The following is a 19,338-nucleotide window of genomic DNA, read 5'->3' as shown; positions in this document are numbered from 1 at the left end:
GTACAAAAAGCGCAGTTTTAGCTTATTTTCGTTATTAGACTGATACGCAGTACATCAAAATCAAGATTATAGATAAATATATCAATCCAACATTACGTTAATCGAACCAGTTAAACCCGATAATGAATCGCTTTCTTGTAATGAAAAATCGACAAATGCGATGCGTTTGTTATTGAATGCGACATAAATGTACAAAATAGGTATTTTAACTTGCGTGTGAAGTACACATTCTAATCTTGTTTGGTCGACATCAAAATGTGCGATGTGAATAGTTTGAAGCAGAAATGCCAACAGCAAGTGCAAGAAATAACAACACTACTGTCTACCACAGCTGAAAGCGATGCAGACCCCTTGAAATTGAATCAGGATCTGCAGCGGCGTCTCGAACAGATACGTCAACGTATTCTGGAGCTGCAGCGGATAGTCCGTGCTCGTTATGAACGGAACGAGCAGATACTTATAAGCCGCCAGAAGACGCGATCTTACAACGCACGAGTGGCGGGCAGCGATGAAATCGTCGGAATGAGTGGAGCTGTGCTGCGCGGTGGAACGTTTCGATTTAAGGGTAATTTATATTTTCGCGATGTAGATGGACGAAGTTGTCCCAACAATGAGGACTATGAGCGGCGCTGCAGAAACGAAATGTTTCCCACCGATTTCGACATGCACTCCAAGCACGTCTGGACGGTGATGGACAAGAAAAACATTGTAATGGGTGTTAAGCAGCAGGTAAATGGAATTTAAAGTACCTATGTACATCAAGTTACTCAATCCGTTTATTTACGTTTGCAGCTGTTGGATCATGCCGCCTACACAGCGACTGAAGTCCAAACCGTTGGCAAGAAGTGGCGCAAACGTAAAGCCATCGATCTGCATGAGCAATCGCTGGCTAATTTGCTGAAAGTGGCCGACAGCAGCTTCAGCATTGACTGGAACCAGATCAGCACACTCGATCTGGAGCATCGTCATTCGTCGTACAGCTGTGAGGCCATGTGGCTTGTGTATTTGCAGCCGCAAGTCAAGCGTGAAGAATGGACTGCCAAGGAAGATCAGATTTTGCTGGTGGCCGCTAAGGACCACAAGATGCAAAATTGGGAAGCCATTGCGGCTAAGGTGGACCGGCGATCCGCCTATCAGTGCTTTGTGCGCATGCAGACAGCGCTGCGCTGTAAACTGGAGCCAACCAGCTCCATGAAATGGGGTCAGCAGGATAGCGAACGTTTGCGGGCAATTGTTTTAAAGAATACGGTTAACGGCGTTGTTAACTGGTCTCAAGTGGCCGAGCAGTTTCCGAACAGATCGCGATCCACATTAATTGGTCGCTATTTGTATGTTCTGCATCCCAGCATCAGTCACGGTAAGTGTTCCTATAGGATAAATATTGTATGAACATCTCTTTTGTTTGCAAACAAATCCTGATCAAATATTTTGACTATCCACAAACCTTATAACGTAAGGTTTAATTTTTTATTTGTTTAACATATATATCAAAGATAGTAATTAATTTGTAATTCATTTATTCTTCAGAACCCTTCACCCAAAAAGAGGATGTGATGCTGTTTGCTGCCGTTGAGGAATACGATGGCAAATTTAATTGCATTCCACGAACGCTCTTCCCCAATCGCTCGATGGTCCAGCTGCGTACACGCTATAACAATGTGCTGGCGCAGCGTCATAAGACTGATTCGTGGTCGGTGAGTGATGATATGAAACTGATTGCTTTCGTTGAAGCACATGGCACCGCGCAGTGGGTGAATTGTGCCAATCATTTGGGCAATCATTCGCGCACCAGCTGTCGCACACGCTCTATGGTCATCCAGCGTTTTATGGAGCAGCATCCAGATGCAACGGTGGCGGATATTCCACGTCGCAAGGTGCATAAAAGTGCTTCCGTTACCGCCGACAATTGGGAGCAATGTCTCCATCAATGGCAAGCCGATCCGGACTCAATGCTCAATAGCCCACCGGTCCAGAAGTCAAGAAGCAAGCAGTCATTAAGTGACAAGGTCCTCACCACTTATGAATACTTCAAGTATGCCTATAATCTCAATCTACGATCGCCAGCGGCCCCAATACCACTGCCCCTCAACGAACGTAATTTGCACACAGTAGCTAATGCGCTGCGCTTCCAGCCACCCGCAAATAAGGTCAATATGATCCAAAGCGTTTGTCTGCCCAGTCAGCTGTGTAGCTTATTTAACAAAATGCTGTGTCAATTGCCTGCGCGCGAAGTAAGTGAATCGTCTACGCAATTGCTGCCGCCGAATTGGTCAACGATGATGGGCTTTCGGGCCATATGCATATTGTCAGGGCAATGTAGCAATGATGCCGATTCTGCGACCGCATTGAAACCAGCGATCAGCTACGATGAATCGCAACCAGCGGTTCAGTTGTTCCGGCAACGCTTACGGACTCTTTTCTATCGCACTACTCAGCTGAGCCGACTGGACACAACGCTGTTCGAGGAGCTGCCGGCTGCATTAATGAAACTGCCACGTCCAACTGTAAGTGTCGACTTTGCAGAGACCATACCGCTAAGGCAACGGTCGCCAGAGCAGGAGACTCAACCAAACACACACCATAGTGGCCTGACTCCCGTAGAAGTAGCGCGCAAGCAATTTGAAGATTTGAATCGGACGAAATCTGAACCAACTGACCTTAAGGAGGAAAACCAAATACACTCGGATTAAATTGTCCAGGGATGAATTATTTCATACAATTATTTAAAAAATTATTACTCATGAAATTCTCATTAATTTGTCAATTGGAAACATGACTGACATTGGAGTCACTGTGTCTACAAGGTACAAGGTACAACACTTTGATTTAAATAATTTTAATAATAACTAATATCGTTTTTATGTACGTGTTTATATGTATATAATAATAATAATAATAAGAATAACTAACAATACGGCGCATTCCCAACATTATCGATAGTCGTGTGGAAATACCCCTTATATTTTATATACGTATTTATGCGGGGTAGATTCTTTAGGTACTCACTAAGTTCATAGCAAAAAAAAATGCAAACTTCGTAAATTGCAAGCATTTTTCTTTTAGCAGGCTCTAGTTAATCACGCTATTAGCAGGATTAAATAGCTATAAATATATATATATGTATATGTATAAATATATTTTAATGGTGTAAATGGTTTAACTTATTGGAAGTTACTAAAATCCGTTTTCAGTTTGATCGTCGGCTTTTGCGGTTTGGACAGCAAACCGTTGCGTTGCGCCTCGCTGGCCTTTTGGGCGAGATTAATTGACTGCTGTTGGCTGCGTATGGCTGCCTCCAGTTTCTGGCGCAGTTCCGGCTTTTGGCACATCAACGCCTTGAATTCCTGCGGATATTTCGGTCCAATCTTGAGCAGCCAGTGCAGTGCCTGTTCGTGCAGCTGACGCTGATATTTGGGCAGCGTGCGCAACTTGCTCGGCTCGGCCAGGTAGGCAATGAGTACCGGCACCAGCAGCGTTAGCATTTGTATATCTGGGAAGAGTGCGAAGAAATATTGATATTAAAAACAAGTCATGGGCAAATGACAACACACAATTAACGGTGCATTTTTACGCTGTGTTGTGTATCGATAACAGCAATCGATAATTTGCATGCGATGTGTAACGACATTTAAAGCCAACGCTATATTTTGCAGCTACAACTATGACTACAAAGAATTGTTATTTATTATTACGTATACAAATTGTGTTTTATGTGCTTTTGTGCATATTGCGAGTGCAACAAAGAATTATGTGAATGTACATTGGTTTTTTGGTGAATGCATCTATTTACCTTGTAGCAAGTTTCCTAACGATTTGTTTTTTTGTTTTTTTTTTTAATTTGTGTGTGTGATAAATGAATGAGTAAAAGCAGTTAAAAGAGAAGAGACGAAGAGAACAAGAGCAGAATATAAGAAAAAACTGTACTATTTGACGACGCTTACAAGTTATGTGCCAAGTTGGCAGCGCTGTTCACTATTTCAAAACGGACAGTGTTATGTAAGGGGTTAAAAAGGATCGCACTAGTTGCGCATTTCAATAGGTCTGTTCCGAATTTCGCACACGATTTTTACAGAAATTTAATATTTAAGTACATTTCTGTAGCTTTCGTTAATGTAATTATATTTAATGCGGAACATTAAAGAAATTTTATTCAGCTTAACATTGAATTTATTTTATTTTGATTTTTTTTTTACTTTATCAATTTTTTTTTAGCGAGATTTTTTTTTAGAAGGAAAATTTGTTGACTTCAGAACAATTGATTTAATGTTTAAAGTCATGTGGCTAAAATCCTGCCTTGTAAAATATTTAAACCTTAGCCCGATGAAAAAAACGTAGCATACTAGTTTTTATACAGTTTGAGGAAGCCTTATTTCTTTCTATAAGTTTCTGCGCCAATTCGGAATAGACCTGAGAGTGGGTATAACTGTATTTGGCTGCTACTTACGATGCTGCGGCTCGGCAAGCTCAATTAGCTGCTCCACGGTCACAATGCTCTCGAGGGTCACCTGCAGTTCCAGGTCGCTGGCTGGCGTCTTACTGGACTCGGCGTACAGCGATTCGATGATGCGCGGCGCCAATGCATGAATATAGGGCGTGGCAGCCTTCAGATCGGCTTTGGTGAAAATGGAACGTGTCGTCTCGATGCACTTTAGTTTCACCGACAAATGCTCCGACTGCAGGCACTGTCGGAAATGATTGATGCACGGATATTGCAACGAGGGTGCAGCCACCACAGAGGCGGGTGTGTTCAGTATGAAAACAGCAATGGCCAGCAGCATGGTGACCTCATCGACCTTGGACTCCTCATTGTCGCCAGCCGTTTTGGTCATGTCAATGATGGTGGCCAGGGCGCTCTGCAGCAGCTGTTGCCAATCCTCCATGGTGTTTGGCTGCTGCGCCCAGCGATGCACACAGACAGAGCGCAGGCATTGGAGGGCTGCTTGGACGGCACAGGTGTTGGCCAGAATGCTGGTATCGATGGCCGATTTGTTGGCTATCTCGCGAATGATGCTCGTCGTCATGTAGAGTATGGTGGGCAGTATGGTCAAGGCGCCGCTGGGCGTGCACAGCTCCAACAGCTGTTCGACACACTGCAAACCAATGGCCACCAAACGGCCATTGTCATCACCCAGGACCGAAAAGAAGGATGCATTTCGGGCATACGCATAGTCCATCTGCAGATTGCACTGTTTGCTGGGATTCAGGCTAGGTATTTGGCGCACAAAGAGACACAGGCAGACCTCCAGCACGGCATAGACATGGGAGCTACCCGGCTGCATGACGCTGCCCTCGCCCAGTTCCACATTCTCATCACTCTCATTTCGATTCTCATTCTCAGTGGCATTGTCAGTGGTCGCGCGTTTTCGTTCCAAATCCTCTCGTGCCGCCTGAATTGTCTGCTTCAGTATCTCCACACAGAGCAGCTGGACGAGCAGCTCATCCCGTGTGAGTATCTGGCGATGGAGCACATGACACAGCTCGATGGTGAGTGCACGATCCTTGATCAGCTGGCGTCGCGCCCAATCCGAATCAAAGATGCTGTGCAGCGCACGCAAGCAACTTACAATATTCCTGGGCTTATCCGAGCTGCGCATGCTGCACAGCGCCTCCATGCATATGCCAAAGATCATATGGAACCGATCCGCCGATAGTGAACCATGCGTTATATGATTATTATTCGATTCCGGTTCGGGTTGGCTGCTGCTGGCCTCAACTTGCGTTTGCGTATCCTGATGCCTGGCAAAGCCCTCGTCGCGCAGCCAGAGCGCAGCGGCATAGAGTATTGGCGGCCAGCTGGTCATATAGTGTGGCTTCGAGGAGTTGATGGTGTCCGTGGTGTAAAAGGAGCCACCATCTCTTGGCAATTGCGACTGGAACTCTGGGGGTAGCAGCAACAGGGCATGATCCTTCATAGCCGCAAGCCAATGATTGGAGAGATTATGCAACTCTGGCTGCACCAGGCCGAGCAAACTCTCGCCACGATTATCTGTGTCCATCAGTTCCAAGCCACTGACTAACTCTGTACCGCCCGCACCAGCTGGCGTCATGGTTAGCAGAGAGGCGGGCGCCTTGCCATTGCCCAGCATGGCCACAATATAGACCTCCGCCCAGGCCTTGAGTATGCTGAGCTTCTCAAGCGTTGCCATCGACTCGTTATACAGCTGCGTGCTGTTCGTCTGCGTGCAGAGCTTGTTCAGTGAGCTGACCAGCAGCTGATGCACGCGTCTCAAATCACTGATATCGCGTGCCACACCAGAGCCAATCCAGGCGGAGCACACCTCACAGGCGGCTGCCGTGACATGCGAAGGTGTGTCCGTCGCAAAGGCCGGACGAAGTGCGGCGCCCACCTGTGCCTGATACTGTTCCAACAGCAAATGGCCAGGAAACTCGGGCTCCGGCACATTAGCGAAACGATCGATGATCTCCTGTAGAGTGCGCAAACCCTCCAGTCGCAGCTGATCCGAATCCGAGGTGGCTGCCATAAAGGACATGCGTATGAGTTCGGCGAGATGCAAGATGAGATAATCGCCGCTGCGTGACTTGATTAGCTGCTGCTCCTTGGCCTGCAGCAAATCGAAATGGAGCGCATTGGCCGCCTCGCAGCTGGCGATTATGCGCCGGACGCATTGCGAGGCAAAGACGCGTGTGGGCCAACGCGGCTGCACTGCGGGATGCGTGGAGGTGTTCTCCTCGGCCCGATATTCGGTCACATCGTCGGCATAGTCCTCATCCTCATCATCATCGTCATCGGTTTGTTGTTGTTCGCCAGCGCCAGATTTGCTGGCTGTATCTGTTGCTCCAACTAGATTTGCCTGCTCCTCGCTGGAAATGCCACTCTCGACGGCTACGGTGAGCACCTTCTTGCAGAGACTCAACCAGCTGCTTAGATTGTCGGCAGCCAGCATTTGCAGCATGGATGTCAATGTGTCGTGGATATTCTTGAGCATCTCCGCATCCGTTTCCGTGTCCAGCATGGAGAAGAGCAAGCCCGGCAACCCGTACTCCGTGATAACCAGATCCGGACACTGCTCTGGCGTAATGGTCAGCGCCAGTTCGCATACCTCGCGTGCCTCACGATGCGCCAATTGCCTCAAGCATGCGACGGCCGCTTTGCGTAGAATAAAATAATTGCTGGCCAGCATCTTGACCAGCGTGGGTACGAGCGTGTCCAACTGCAGCGATTTGCAGGCAAATAAATGCAGTTGCTGTAGACAACCAATTGCCTCCGCCTGAACCAAGGGATCCGCGTGTGCCTGGAGCAGCGCCGCTGCGCACAGGAAGGAGCTGCGCATCGCACTCACCGCTGTATTGTTGCCTTGGAGCTCGGGTCCGACGGTCGTAATCAAAGCATTGACCACACGACCCACACACTGATGCACATCCACATGAGCATGGGGCACAGTGAGCAACAGTTTCAGTGACAGCGTCAGCGTTGCCTCCACATAGCCACGGAACATGGGGCCACCGGAGTCGGCAATCTGTGCTAGCGCATAGAGCGACCATACCTGCACTACCGGCGAGGCACTGTCCTGACCCAAGGCCAGCAATATGGACACACTTGTGCTCAAATGCTGCGAACTGCCCATGCCGCCCACATAGCGATGCAGACAGCCCAGGGCGTGCGAGTGTCCAGTCCGTGTGACCACATCCCGCGCCGACTTCAGCTTGTCGAAACTGTTTTGAGCCAATTCGGCTGTAAAATGCGAATCGGCAACAACTTGAGCCAATCTGCCCAGGGCTTCGCCAGCAGCACAGCGTATTGTGGAATTGGCGCTGGTCAGCGAGGCGACAATCAGATTCGTTGCACTCTTCTTCACATCCTCCTGGCCAAGACTCGTCTTGCTGTCCGTCAGCTGTTTGAGTGCGTAGAGGAGCGCTGTGAATATGTTCATTTGTACAGCCTCCTGGCGATTGCTCTTCGCCTGCTTAATGCACTCGGCGAAATGGTCCAGCATCTGGAGACGATGCTTGTTGGCCACCTTGGGGAATATGGTGCCATACAGCGATACGGCCATGTCAATAACGGCCACGCCCAGCGGCAACGGTCCTGGGCATTGTTGTGCTCTGTTAATCAGCTGTATGTTGTTGTTGCTCGCATTGCTTGGATTGATTGCATTGCTGTTGTACTGTGCCGACCAGTTGGGTCGATAGAGGCAGCAGGGATCATGCTCCAAGGCGCCGGAACCAGCAGCGCTATTCGGCTGAAGCTGTGCATAGCATAAGGGAAGGTGAATAACTTATTAGCAATGGTTAAGCAATTAAATTGAACTTAGGGAACGAGTAATAAGAACCAAAGCGTAACAAATAATAATAAACGCAAAGCTTAGCTTAGTGTAAGAAATGTAAAAAAAATGTAGCAACAGCTACTGTCCTCTTCAGCTATGAGTAAATATTGTGCATGCAAACTCAAATCCAGGAAACCAGGGTATACAACGTAGATATATTCAAAATTCCCTTCTTTCGCTAGCTCTTGTACATTTTTTAAAATATGTAAAAAAAAAAAGCAAGAAATTCAGCAGCAAGGCCACTCGCAAAACTATAAATCAGACCAACAGTAATTTGCCTGCTTAGAAAGTAAATTAGTACGAAATTAAAACGAGAGATTCATCTACTTAAATCTAATGATTTAAACATAAACAATTTAACAATAATATATATACAAATAGCAAGGAGTCCAATATTGAAAAACCTACTCATAAAGATTCATTGTGCATGCAAACAGGAATTGTCAACGAGAAATCAAGAATCTCATCAGTTATGGACACGTTGGGACAACACTTACATGCTCGCCATCGACTTTGCGATTGGGCTCCATCTGGTTAAACGTGTGTGAATAGTTTGGGAAATAGTTTAAGAGGTAGAAGATAGATTTGGTTACGTGTTATAGTTTGTACACTTCACAAAAAAAAAAAAAAAAACTATGACAACCACCCAGAGCCTAGCTAATTGGGTTGTAAACACACCTGATCCTCAATGGTGCGATGATTGGTCTCCTGCAGCCAAGTGCCCAGAATGATGGAATCATCGCCATGGCAAAGAGTACGCAGCAGAGAATTCGTTGTGTTGGCTGCATTATCCGACAAGGTGAACTCCGAGACGAGCATGCGCAAGAGATGCGTGTAGGATGCCTCCAGAGCAGTGGGCGGCAGTAGAGTCAACGTTTCAAAGAGACGCAAACGCACCATGGCAGCTGGAGCTTTAAGTTGGGTGCCATAGCTCTTGAGGACAGTAGCCAAGCTGTAAGCAGATAGACAGATATTAATTAAACTTAAACGAAGGATTCTGAACGGTTGGATGAAGTGAACTCACTTGACCAGCATGGCCAGGGCGCTCTCAATGGGTGTGAGTAGGCGTCGCGTTATGTCCTCGTTGACTAGATCCGGGCAATTGAGGAGGAAACTATGCATGACAGATAAGGCGCCCGCGCGTCCCTCCAGTGTTACCTGCCAGGTGAAGGCATCGCCACGCGCCTTCTCCGATTCGAGCTCCTTGTTGGAGCGCGGAAAGGAGTTGCGCCAGAGTAGCAGCATACGCGGCAAGAGGCCCTTAACCACCGGCGAGCCGAGCGTCATGATGGCGCCAATTAGCAACCAGCCCGCCTGGGTTCGATGCAGCGACATGCGGCTATTCTGGGAAGCGGAGCGCAACAGCTCCTCGGCACAGTTGAACACCACCTTGCCCTTGGTGTGCGGTATGCCCAAGGGTGAATGCCGTGCGCTACCCAAAATGGCCGCCAAGGCGCAGCTATAGCCGGCAATAGCCTCCGGTGAGGAGCGCATCTGTTCCAGTGCTTCAATAAAACGATCGATCAGCGGCGTTATCTGGCTGGGCACCGCAATGCAGCAGCTGCGCAGGCACCAAGCAGCAGCCAGACGTGCCGCGGCACACGGATGCACCAGCACCGCACAGGTGGCGTCGATGGCATTCAGCGATTGATCTGTGAGCAATTGCTGTGCCGTTGTGCCCAGGCCTATAAACAGGGAGCTCAGCTCCTGCAGCGCACAGACTAACAAATGCTGACTGAAGAGTGTTTCCTGGTTCGAGTCCTTGGCATTCTCCGGATTAAAATCAATGGAGTTCATTTGCTTGGCCACCAGATGGATGAGTTCCTTGCAGGCGGCGCTTTGCGCCTTCTCACCCAGCATTTTGCCAATGGTGGAACGCAGTATAAAGTTGATGCACTTGCGCGAATAGACGGCATCCACATGGGAGCAGGCCGCTTTCGGATTCGCTACCAGATCCAGCACATGGGCCAGAAATGTGCTCAGCTGTCGCTCCAGCCAAACGCTGCCCATGAACTGTACAAAGACCACATAGGCATGGGTAACACCGACGCGCACCTCCCGGTTTACGCCCGAGCTGCCCTTGATGATCTCGCCGGTGCCCTTGAGGAAGGAGGCGCCGCCACGCAAAAAGCCCGACATCAGTATGCCCAGCGCTTCGTCCAGTGAGACCAGGCGCAAGGTGCCGCCCTTAGCTGCCTGGAGTGCGGCTGCTGCGGGCGCTTGGGCGGCTTTCTTGTTGTTCGCCGCCTCGGCCAACTGTTGGGTGTAGGCGAGCAGCGTGCCCAGCAGCTGGGCAACTGCGCAACGCACCTCATAATTGCTGCCGTCGAAGGCACGAAAGCACAGCGTACCCAGATTCTCCAGTTCCGTTTGGTATAGGAACGGGGCGCTGTATATCATCTTGAGTATGCAGCGAGCGGCGGCAACGCGTACAGCCATCACCCGATCCAACAGGCAATGCTTGGCCGCCTTGTATATGTCCTTGTGTACATTGGAAATGGCGGTGCCCATGCCAGCGCTAACTTTCTCCAGCGTGTGCATTATCTCGATGCGTGCCTGTGATTCGGCATTCCTAAGCGTGCGTATTAGGATTTGCACGGTGTCCTCGTAGGTGCGACCCATCATGCGTCCCAGTTTCTCGTACATGGAGCCCAGCACGCAAATCGCAGCGCTGTAAGCGAGAGAATTGGATGAGCTGCATTCGATTGCATGATCTATGAGGATATTCTAAGCTTCGAGAAGGAGAAGACATCTCCGAATCTTCAAAAATATAAATTTCTTCGCCTATCTACACTTCTACGCAAGGTAATCCCACATTTTTTGAAGCCTATAGGAGAAACTATGTCTACAGGTTGTATAAGAGTTTGTGTCGAGCTGAATTTAATTTTTGGTCAACATCGGGCTAATTTCACAAGAGCAATCTTTCAAAATTAAACATCTTGGAAGAAATACTTTATAGGTTTTGGAGATATCGGAATAAAAGTCGCCCATTTCGAGAGATATTATCTTAAAGCTGCTCTATAAACAATAGCATAAAAGGTGTGTTAGGGAATAAGTCTGCATGGGTATTGAGTCTTCGGTAGCCCGAGGGTGAGTCTTCCATAGTGTTCAACTCTACTTACAGCTTTGTGGGCAAATAGCTGGGCGAGTCATCTTTGTTCTTCAATATGTCATTGCAGGCATTGACCGTATCGAAGAGCATAAAGGTGTCGCCCACGGAGAACAGAGTGGCCAAGGCGCTGGCAATTAGTTTACGCATGGGCGGACCCGGTGCACCCTGTATGCGCTCCGAGAGCTGCTGCACGAGTTTCTTCTGTCCGGTCTTGATCTCATGCTTGGGCATGTGCGGCAGAGATTTCTCCAGATACCGTAACCATTCCAATTCGAAAACGGCACGCTTGTGTTCCGGCAGCTGTTTGAGTGCCTCCTCGTTGAGTGTCAAGCTGTGGGCGAGCTCCATTTCGTCGTGTGGTGCTGCTACTGTTGCGTCTTCTGCTACCGCTTTGGCGGTTGCGGTGTCGTCACTATGTATAAATGATCTGCAATGCGAATGGAATGTTCATTATTAATTAAAACACTTGTACGAAGGCATGTATATATATATATATTATATATATATATATATATATATATATATGTATGTGTCATTCCATGTGTGCAGATGTGGCGTGGGAATGATGATAAACAGTCATCACTCTCTTTTTAAAAGCTCACCTCTCTCTCTCTCTCTCTCTCTTTCTAGACACTACAGTTATTTTGCAACATCTGTGTGATCAGTTTTCATTGGCTGTTTTATCGATAACTTGCAGCCTCTGCTATTGCCATTGACCTTGGGCCTGCCAACTGGCGAATCTACAAAAATTAGAAGGTCGCACCGGCTGCTGGACTAGCTTTTCAATTGAAAGTGTTATGCATCAGACACATACAAACACATACACACACATGTATATACACATATACGCAAGGGTTAAATAAATACGATGACTCTTACTAAATATTGTATTGCACAAACATAACGGGAAGCTGTAGCCCATAAGCAGAGGAGGGAAAGAAAGAGCGAGAGACGCACATTCAATGATAAGTGCATGCTGTCGCCTTGGGCGCGATAAAAAGCAAAGCAGTTGACATACATAGTATATATCCTATATATACACTCACACACACACATGCATACAAAAAGTCAAGAGGAGCCAAGTTATGAGAGGGTGTTCGCCCAAAACAAAGACATGAAACGGGTCAACCTCTTTGTCTTGTGTGGTGTTTAAAATTATATGTTCGCCGGCTGTGGGGCAATTGTTACGACTATGTATGACTGCTGCATGCAACACAATGGGCTCTAAGGGTCGAAAGGATTGTTCGGGGCTTTTGTTCGCGGTTGGCGCTCGAGTGGCGCGTTTCTTGCAAACACAAAAAAAAAAACAAAAAAACGAAAGAAAGAAAAAATCAAATCCATGCAGAACAATTGACGTTGGCAAAGCTCGAGTTACATAAGACGCCTTGCAACTGTAAGAGTTCCCCACATCCCCTCTGTCACCCTCTCTCGCTCGCTCGCTCTGCAGTTGAGTCATGTGGTTGGGAGTCAGTTGAGCGTAAAAGGAAACAAGTAAAACCTGTAAGGTGCAGCAATAACAACTACTAACCAAAAAGGAAGGAACAAAAAAAAAAAACCACCTAGAACTGCAGCACAGACAGCAGACAACATCCGAGCCATGAAAATCTCGACATAGACCAGACCACCACCCCAACAAAAATAATTTCATCCCATTGCTGGTCGCGTGTCCCGTTCCGTTCCGTACAGTCTGCCGCTTGTTGTTATTGTGTTGGTGGTGGTTTCTGCATTTGTTTTTGTCTGTTGCAGCCAGATTTATTTACCTGCGCGCCTCGTTGATGACTTTGCGCAGAAATTGCGGTGTGCGTGCAAAGTTTAAGTTTTCCATTGTGCATTCACAACTTTAGACTTTTGATTTGGGAAACTTTCTTTTGCTTCTTTATTATGCCCAATTATTGTGAGCTGCGTTGCCGCTTGCAACTTTCACACAAATCGATAAGTTTTTTCATGCCACATTCAGGCAAGCATTGCAAATAATTTTGAAAAACACAACTCTTTGGATAACCATTAGCATTAAGTTTGTCCAATTTGCTTTTATTAGTTTTAATTGTTGTCGTTTATTATGTGCAAAGTGATTGCAACAAAATTCAATATGTGTATTTGTGATGAAAATAAATTGGAGGCAACAATGTGAAACACGGCACTTGCTACGCGCACCAAATACAAACGGCAACTGGAAGCAAGCAGCAGCAGCAGCAGTAGCAGAGAGCGGCTAAGTCAACGCCAACCATAACGGCACCAGCGTCATGGCTCACAGAGAATTGCGGGATGTTGCGCGCTATTAGGCGAACAAGTGTGTGACGTCACACGCTCCATTCACATTAACATATAAATAATGATGCAAAATAGCTCGAGTTTTGAAGAACCGGTTGATGTATGCGTATAATAAAATATGTGCTTTAATTCACAATTGTTCATTAGTAATAAATAATTTTTACTAATAATTTTGTATGTATCATAAAAATTCATCCATCATTCATAAATTTTGGCTTGTAGTAAAATATACTCGAAATTCATTTTGCTCTATTTTTTGTATTTTGATTCTTCTTTCTGACTCAGCAGATTCCTATTATTCACATCTTCGTGACATTATTCGCTTTGATTTCATGCGTAATCTGTTAATTAATAAAATCTTTAGGCACAAGCGACTCACAAGCTGCTGGCAAGAAGTTAACGAAAAAGAGAGCAGCTAAGAGCGCATCACTCTCTTGCGCTTGGTAATATGTGTGCATGCGTGTGTGTGTGTGTGGGCAAGTTGTAATGATGACGTCGTCACAGCTGTTAACAAACGCCTGCAACAAAATTGGCAAGTCGTTATCGATAACTTAGACAGACTTACACACGCACACGCCAATCGAAGTTTGTGGGCGGGCAGGTCAAACTGTGTCAATGTGTCAAACGGCCGCTTAAAATTGAATAGTTTATGAATTAGAATTTATTATGTGTGTTGGATTTGTGGACAAAAAAATGTCGACTTAAGAACTAGGGCAAAAACTGCATACTGGGTATATGGATGAGCGCCTTGGAAGTGGCACTATTCGGATTACCAAGATCCTTGAGAATGCCCTGCACACGGGCAACAACATCGCTGCGCTGGATATCGCCACGCTCTAGCATGCGATGGAAGAGTGTGTGCAGCTGCCGCGTCGACGAGGCATTCGATAACTCAAATAGCTGATGCAGCATCTCCTCCGAGTAGCCTTCGTATTTGCTCAAATTGGCCGCCTTCGCGTCGCGCTTGAGCAGATCGTAGACGAGCAGAAAGTCCACATAGGGTTTGGTGGGCGGCACACGTTTCTTGCCCGCCGTCGATGTGCTGCTCCAGCGATCCATGGCTGATTCAAAGTCAAAGGCAGCACGCCCATAATTATCATCGTAGAGCCGCAAAAAGTTATCCAGCGATTCCACATCGTTGGTGAAGTCATCGTGCAGTGTCTCCGTTTGTATGTCCTTGATTAGCGAAAATGGCAGCTTGTCAAAATCGGAATCTTCTGTGATCTCATTGAAGAGCGCCTCTCCCTCCAGTGGCACTCCCACCTGCTTGACTTTTGCAGCTGGTGCAAAGAGGGCGGGTCCGTGGGGTCGTGTGGGCTTCCCTGTCGGCCTGGAGGTGGTAGATGTGCGGTGTGGCGTCTCCCACCAACTGGGCGGTTGCCACCAACTAGTGGTGCTGCCCATCGGTCTCTTCGTTGTGCTTCTTCTCGTGGTGGTGGTGCTGATGCTGGGTCGAGCAGTAGGCCTGGTGCTGGAAAGCCAGCTAGAGGGCGGTGGGCGTGTGGGTGTCAGGGGTGTGGTGCTCACATATGGCTGGCCGTCAGCACTGAACGGCGGCTCTGCGGTAGTGCTGGACAACGGTTCATATTGCAGTAGATCAATGTAGTAGGCCAGTGCCTGCATGGAGGCGGGCAGATAACTGTTTAGCAAATTGGCCGACTGGCCAGGCGAAAGCAGCCCGAGCAGCAGCAACAGTTCCAACAGCACAAATTTCCATCGAAACCAACTGCGCATTTCACCAATGATTTTATATTTAGTCGGTGGTTTTTTGTGAAACGATTTGCGCTGCAGAAAGACAGTTTGGTAACTGAAAGTTGGCAGACGACAGCAAAGAATATTTAGATACTGAAGCTGGTTTTTCGAATTGGATGCTCGGCTTAAGTTTTTTCCGTCGAATACCCTGTAGCCATAAGCTATATAAAAGGGTGGCAACTATGCAACTATGTGTTACGTGTAGAATACAGCAAATTAATTCCAACTATTTGCAGAAGCCTTCAACATTAACGTTATAGGACAAATATCGTTTCAAAAGAAAAATAAGTTAATAATATACAATTTATTCACAACTTATTCATTGAATAAAAATATAATTATTTTTTCTAGTTGTGCAAATTACTCAGAAAATATTTTTATCGTTAGCTTTTTAATCTTTAACGATTTCTTGTAGAAATACGTTCGACTCGAGAATTTTATGGGTTGATGCCCTGCCAAAAATCTTTTGCAGAGTATTTCGCACTCGTGCACCCTTTAGTTTATTGTTTAGCTTTTGTTGGATTTTTTATTTTTGGTGGCAAACTTGTTAAACAAAGGCCAGCGACCGCATTTGTGTTGCGTCAAATTATTTTTTTTTTTTGATAATCGGCGTTGTCCTCAAGCGTTGTTCTTGGAAAGAGTAAAAGATATTTAAGTGTGAGCCATAAACCAGTTTGGGCTTGGGCGAGTGTACCACTTTAATATTCATAAGATGCAAACAAATAAACCTGAATTTTCGGCAATATAACGCAATCACAAAAGAAAATAAAAACGCATTACATCAAAATGCAGTTTGAGGTGAACTGCATGGTTGGGCAGCTACTGATAATTACATTTGCGTGCGTTATCGATCACTGTAATCGACAGCACCGACTATGGATTGACAATCAGAGAGTGAAAAAGAGCGAGATAGCACAAACCTGTTGTACCCACCGAGGCAGACACTGTTGTTGTTATTCTGCTTCATGTCTAGGCAGTGTTTTCGCTTTCTCAAGCCCACAAAAAGAAATAGCACAAGGTAAACAGGCCACCAGGCCGCAGTCAATAAGCCGGCAGAATATAACGGATAAGCGAAACGGCACAAAAATTCTACATGATTGGGGAGAGAACTTTGCGCCAGACATTAACCACACATACAGACATTTTCTAACGGAATCAACAGAATTAAATGTGAATGTGAATAGACATTCGCGTAAGCACTAAAAACAATAATTATTGGTGTCGTGTCGTGTTGTCACAGTCTGAAGTGACAGCGGAGCACCCACACCCACAATCACACACATACGCCTACACAAAACACATACACTCGTCGCTGTGTGTTGCGTTGCTTGCATTCACAAATGTTTGCATTGCATTTAGTTTCTTAGAATATTGTTTGCCAAACTCACCGATTTACAGTTTGCGTATTCACTTCTACACGTAAGAAGCAACTATCACATGTTTAATGGTTTCAACTGAAACCAATAATTACAATTTTCACTGAATTTTAAGCAGATTCCACTACGCGTTGATATGTGTTTGTGTATGCGTCAAATCGATAACTGGCCCCATAATCGTTGCTAGGCAAAACGATAGTAATCACGACATTTAGCAACGAACAGCTGTTTTGTATAGCATAAACATCGATAAAATTAGATTGCACGTGTTGCAATGTTTGGTTTTATTTAACATTTATACTCCTAATTTGTACAGCGTTTAAATCAGATTTTATATAGTAAAATGGCTAGAAGACCAGAGCACTCAGCACCACCAGAAATAGTAAGTGAATTGTAATCAATCAGGTTAATCAGGTTTTCATGAATTTCTTTTGTTTTATAGTTCTACAACGACGATGAAGCGAAGAAATATTCCACAAAGTACTTGTTTGCTTTTTTGTTTACTTGTGGGCCCTTATTTATTTGCTTTCTTTTAGCACACGCATAATAGAGATCCAGGTGGAAATGGCAGAGCGCGCCTTGGAGCTGCTTGCGCTGCCTGATGATGATGAACCTCGCTTCATTTTGGACATTGGCTGCGGCTCCGGACTGTCGGGCAGCGTTCTCGAGGACAGCGATCACATGTGGATTGGTATTGATATATCCAAATCCATGTTGGACATAGCGGTGGAGCGCGAGGTAGCCGGTGACGTTATACTGGGCGACATGGGCGAGGGAATGCCCTTCAAGCCGGGCACCTTCGATGGCGCCATCTCCATATCGGCTCTACAATGGCTCTGCAATGCCGACAAATCCTATCACAATCCACACAAGCGCCTCTTGAAATTCTTTAGTACATTGTTCTCCTGCCTGACTCGCACAGCTCGCGCTATCTTTCAGTTCTACCCGGAGAACTCGGATCAGATTGAAATGATCACAGCGCAGGCCATGAAGGCCGGCTTTTATGGCGGCCTGGTCGTGGACTATCCCAACTCGGCCAAGGCCAAGAAATACTACCTGGTGCTGATGACGGGTGGCGCTGCGGAACTGCCACAAGGTTTGGGTAAGTTATTTCGACGATTAAATGAACATATACCGTTATTTAAGGGATATTATGGTCTGATGCCCATAATTAAATATTTTGTTTCACTTCTATTCCAGGCTCGGCGGAGGAAGAACGTCGCATTAACTATATAAAAAAGCGCGATGCTTGCCGCGAAGCGCGTGGCAAAGCGCCCAAAAAATCGCGCGATTGGATTCTGGCTAAAAAAGAGCGTCGCCGTCGCCAAGGCCTCGAGACGCGTCCGGACACCAAGTACACAGCACGCAAGCGCAGCGGACGCTTCTGATGATGTGGCCAAATATATAGTTTAATGTACAATTTGCGTATTTATTTAAAACAGTTAAGCTTAAGTTAAATTGAACTAGACTCTTTTCGATTTCCTAGACTTTGTCAGCTCTTGTAATTGTCGCTGCTTCCACTTTATCCCTCTTGTAACGATCTTCTGCCTTGCGCTTGGGCGTATCATATGAGCTCTCTGCGAGGAACATCAGGTACATGGCTAAGCCTGCAAATATGATGGCAAACATCACCAAATCGTTTTGGCCTGATACTCTACTTTGTTCCTTTTGCACCCGCAAACGTTCGTGCTTCTCCTGAGCCGCCTGTCGTCTATCAAAATTCTTGCCATAGTGCGCCCGGCTCCATTCATCAAAATCGTAGATGGGCGTCCGTCCTTCGGAATCGGCAACTTTTGATTTCTGAAAGCGTGACTTGTAGAACTTTGTTTTCGGGTCGTCCTCGACCACCGTCTCCTGCTCCATATCACGTATATCTTGCGCATATTGAGCACCTGCCGTGTGCACGATTCCTTTGTCATAGAGGCGACGCAGACGATAGTTGCCCAGGACCTCATAGGCCTGACTGATCTCACGAAACTTCTTGGCAGCACTTTCACTTCCCTTGTTGCGATCTGGATGATAAATCATGGACAACTTGTAATATGCCGCTTTGATCTCGTTCTGTGTGCAACGCTTGTCAATGCCCAAGGCATCGTAATGGCTGAGCTGCCATTGGGCGGTCGCTGTGTGCAGGCAGCGTGCTAGCTGACGGCACAGCTGCGAGCCATGATGCTGCATCGCTTGCTTTAAGTGCTAACTCTTACAAAGGAAGCTTGTTTTTATTGTTATATCACATTCATTGCGAGTCACTGGGTTTGTTTACGTTTTCGCAGTGAATGTCAAATACTCCTAGAGGTGGACTGAGAGTGAAACAAGTGAATTAGGAACATCTCCGGGTGATGCGGAATCGATGCGCTATTTTGAGTACGGCAAAACATCATTAAAATTTCTGCTTAAAAAGCATTTAAAAATTTCAAAAACGTGTTCCAAACTGCGTTCAGTTTGTGGCAAAAAATTGCGAATGATAATGCAAATTAAATTTACACTCAAATAACACAGTCATCGCTTAGCAGCTGTTGCTTTACATTATCTGTCGCTTTTC

The 19,338-nt window shown here is 46.4% G+C and overlaps 5 protein-coding genes across 11 annotated transcripts; 2 read left to right on the top strand and 3 right to left on the bottom strand.

Moving 5' to 3' along the window:
* The first annotated feature begins 180 nt into the window (after window positions 1-180).
* On the top strand, window positions 181-3,152 carry LOC6568172 (snRNA-activating protein complex subunit 4). Of its 2 annotated transcripts, XM_043215263.1 has the most exons (4): window positions 181-200; window positions 332-729; window positions 793-1,357; window positions 1,528-3,152. In XM_043215263.1, exons 1-4 carry the CDS (start codon window positions 188-190, stop codon window positions 2,688-2,690), a joined length of 2,139 nt encoding a protein of 712 aa, XP_043071198.1. In that variant the 5' UTR covers window positions 181-187; the 3' UTR covers window positions 2,691-3,152. The 2 variants fall into 2 exon arrangements, with proteins under 2 accessions (XP_043071198.1, XP_001994609.1); XM_001994573.3 differs by lacking the exon at window positions 181-200 and having other exon boundaries at window positions 227-729.
* On the bottom strand, window positions 2,687-16,891 carry LOC6568173 (HEAT repeat-containing protein 5B). Of its 5 annotated transcripts, none has more exons than XM_043215262.1 (8): window positions 16,809-16,891; window positions 11,408-11,824; window positions 9,310-10,956; window positions 8,964-9,237; window positions 8,783-8,815; window positions 4,445-8,207; window positions 3,791-3,805; window positions 2,687-3,490 (listed from the first exon to the last, which is right to left on the bottom strand). In XM_043215262.1, exons 2-8 carry the CDS (start codon window positions 11,743-11,745, stop codon window positions 3,162-3,164), a joined length of 6,399 nt encoding a protein of 2,132 aa, XP_043071197.1. In that variant the 5' UTR covers window positions 11,746-11,824; window positions 16,809-16,891; the 3' UTR covers window positions 2,687-3,161. The 5 variants fall into 5 exon arrangements, with proteins under 5 accessions (XP_043071197.1, XP_043071195.1, XP_001994610.1 ...); XM_043215260.1 differs by lacking the exon at window positions 16,809-16,891 and adding an exon at window positions 13,158-13,341; XM_001994574.2 differs by lacking the exons at window positions 3,791-3,805; window positions 16,809-16,891 and adding an exon at window positions 13,158-13,341.
* Window positions 14,284-15,626, bottom strand: LOC6568174. The gene has a single exon (XM_001994575.2). The coding sequence runs from the start codon at window positions 15,400-15,402 to the stop codon at window positions 14,377-14,379; it is 1,026 nt and encodes a 341-aa protein (XP_001994611.1). The 5' UTR covers window positions 15,403-15,626; the 3' UTR covers window positions 14,284-14,376.
* Window positions 16,606-18,213, top strand: LOC6568175 (probable 18S rRNA (guanine-N(7))-methyltransferase). The gene is made up of 5 exons (XM_001994576.3): window positions 16,606-16,612; window positions 17,113-17,178; window positions 17,239-17,276; window positions 17,333-17,898; window positions 17,997-18,213. Exons 2-5 carry the CDS (start codon window positions 17,140-17,142, stop codon window positions 18,182-18,184), a joined length of 831 nt encoding a protein of 276 aa, XP_001994612.1. The 5' UTR covers window positions 16,606-16,612; window positions 17,113-17,139; the 3' UTR covers window positions 18,185-18,213.
* LOC6568176 (dnaJ homolog subfamily C member 30, mitochondrial) lies at window positions 18,185-19,081 on the bottom strand. Of its 2 annotated transcripts, XM_032740808.2 has the most exons (2): window positions 18,471-19,007; window positions 18,335-18,403 (listed from the first exon to the last, which is right to left on the bottom strand). In XM_032740808.2, exons 1-2 carry the CDS (start codon window positions 18,972-18,974, stop codon window positions 18,398-18,400), a joined length of 510 nt encoding a protein of 169 aa, XP_032596699.1. In that variant the 5' UTR covers window positions 18,975-19,007; the 3' UTR covers window positions 18,335-18,397. The 2 variants fall into 2 exon arrangements, with proteins under 2 accessions (XP_001994613.1, XP_032596699.1); XM_001994577.3 differs by having other exon boundaries at window positions 18,185-19,081.
* Window positions 19,082-19,338: the final 257 nt, after the last annotated feature.

The sequence above is a fragment of the Drosophila grimshawi genome, unplaced genomic scaffold (genome assembly GCF_018153295.1).
Source record: "Drosophila grimshawi isolate 15287-2541.00 unplaced genomic scaffold, ASM1815329v1 contig_311, whole genome shotgun sequence".
Classification (NCBI taxonomy): Eukaryota; Metazoa; Arthropoda; class Insecta; order Diptera; family Drosophilidae; genus Drosophila; species Drosophila grimshawi.
Note: the sequence above shows the minus strand (reverse complement) of the source record. Positions and strands in the feature narration are given on the sequence as shown.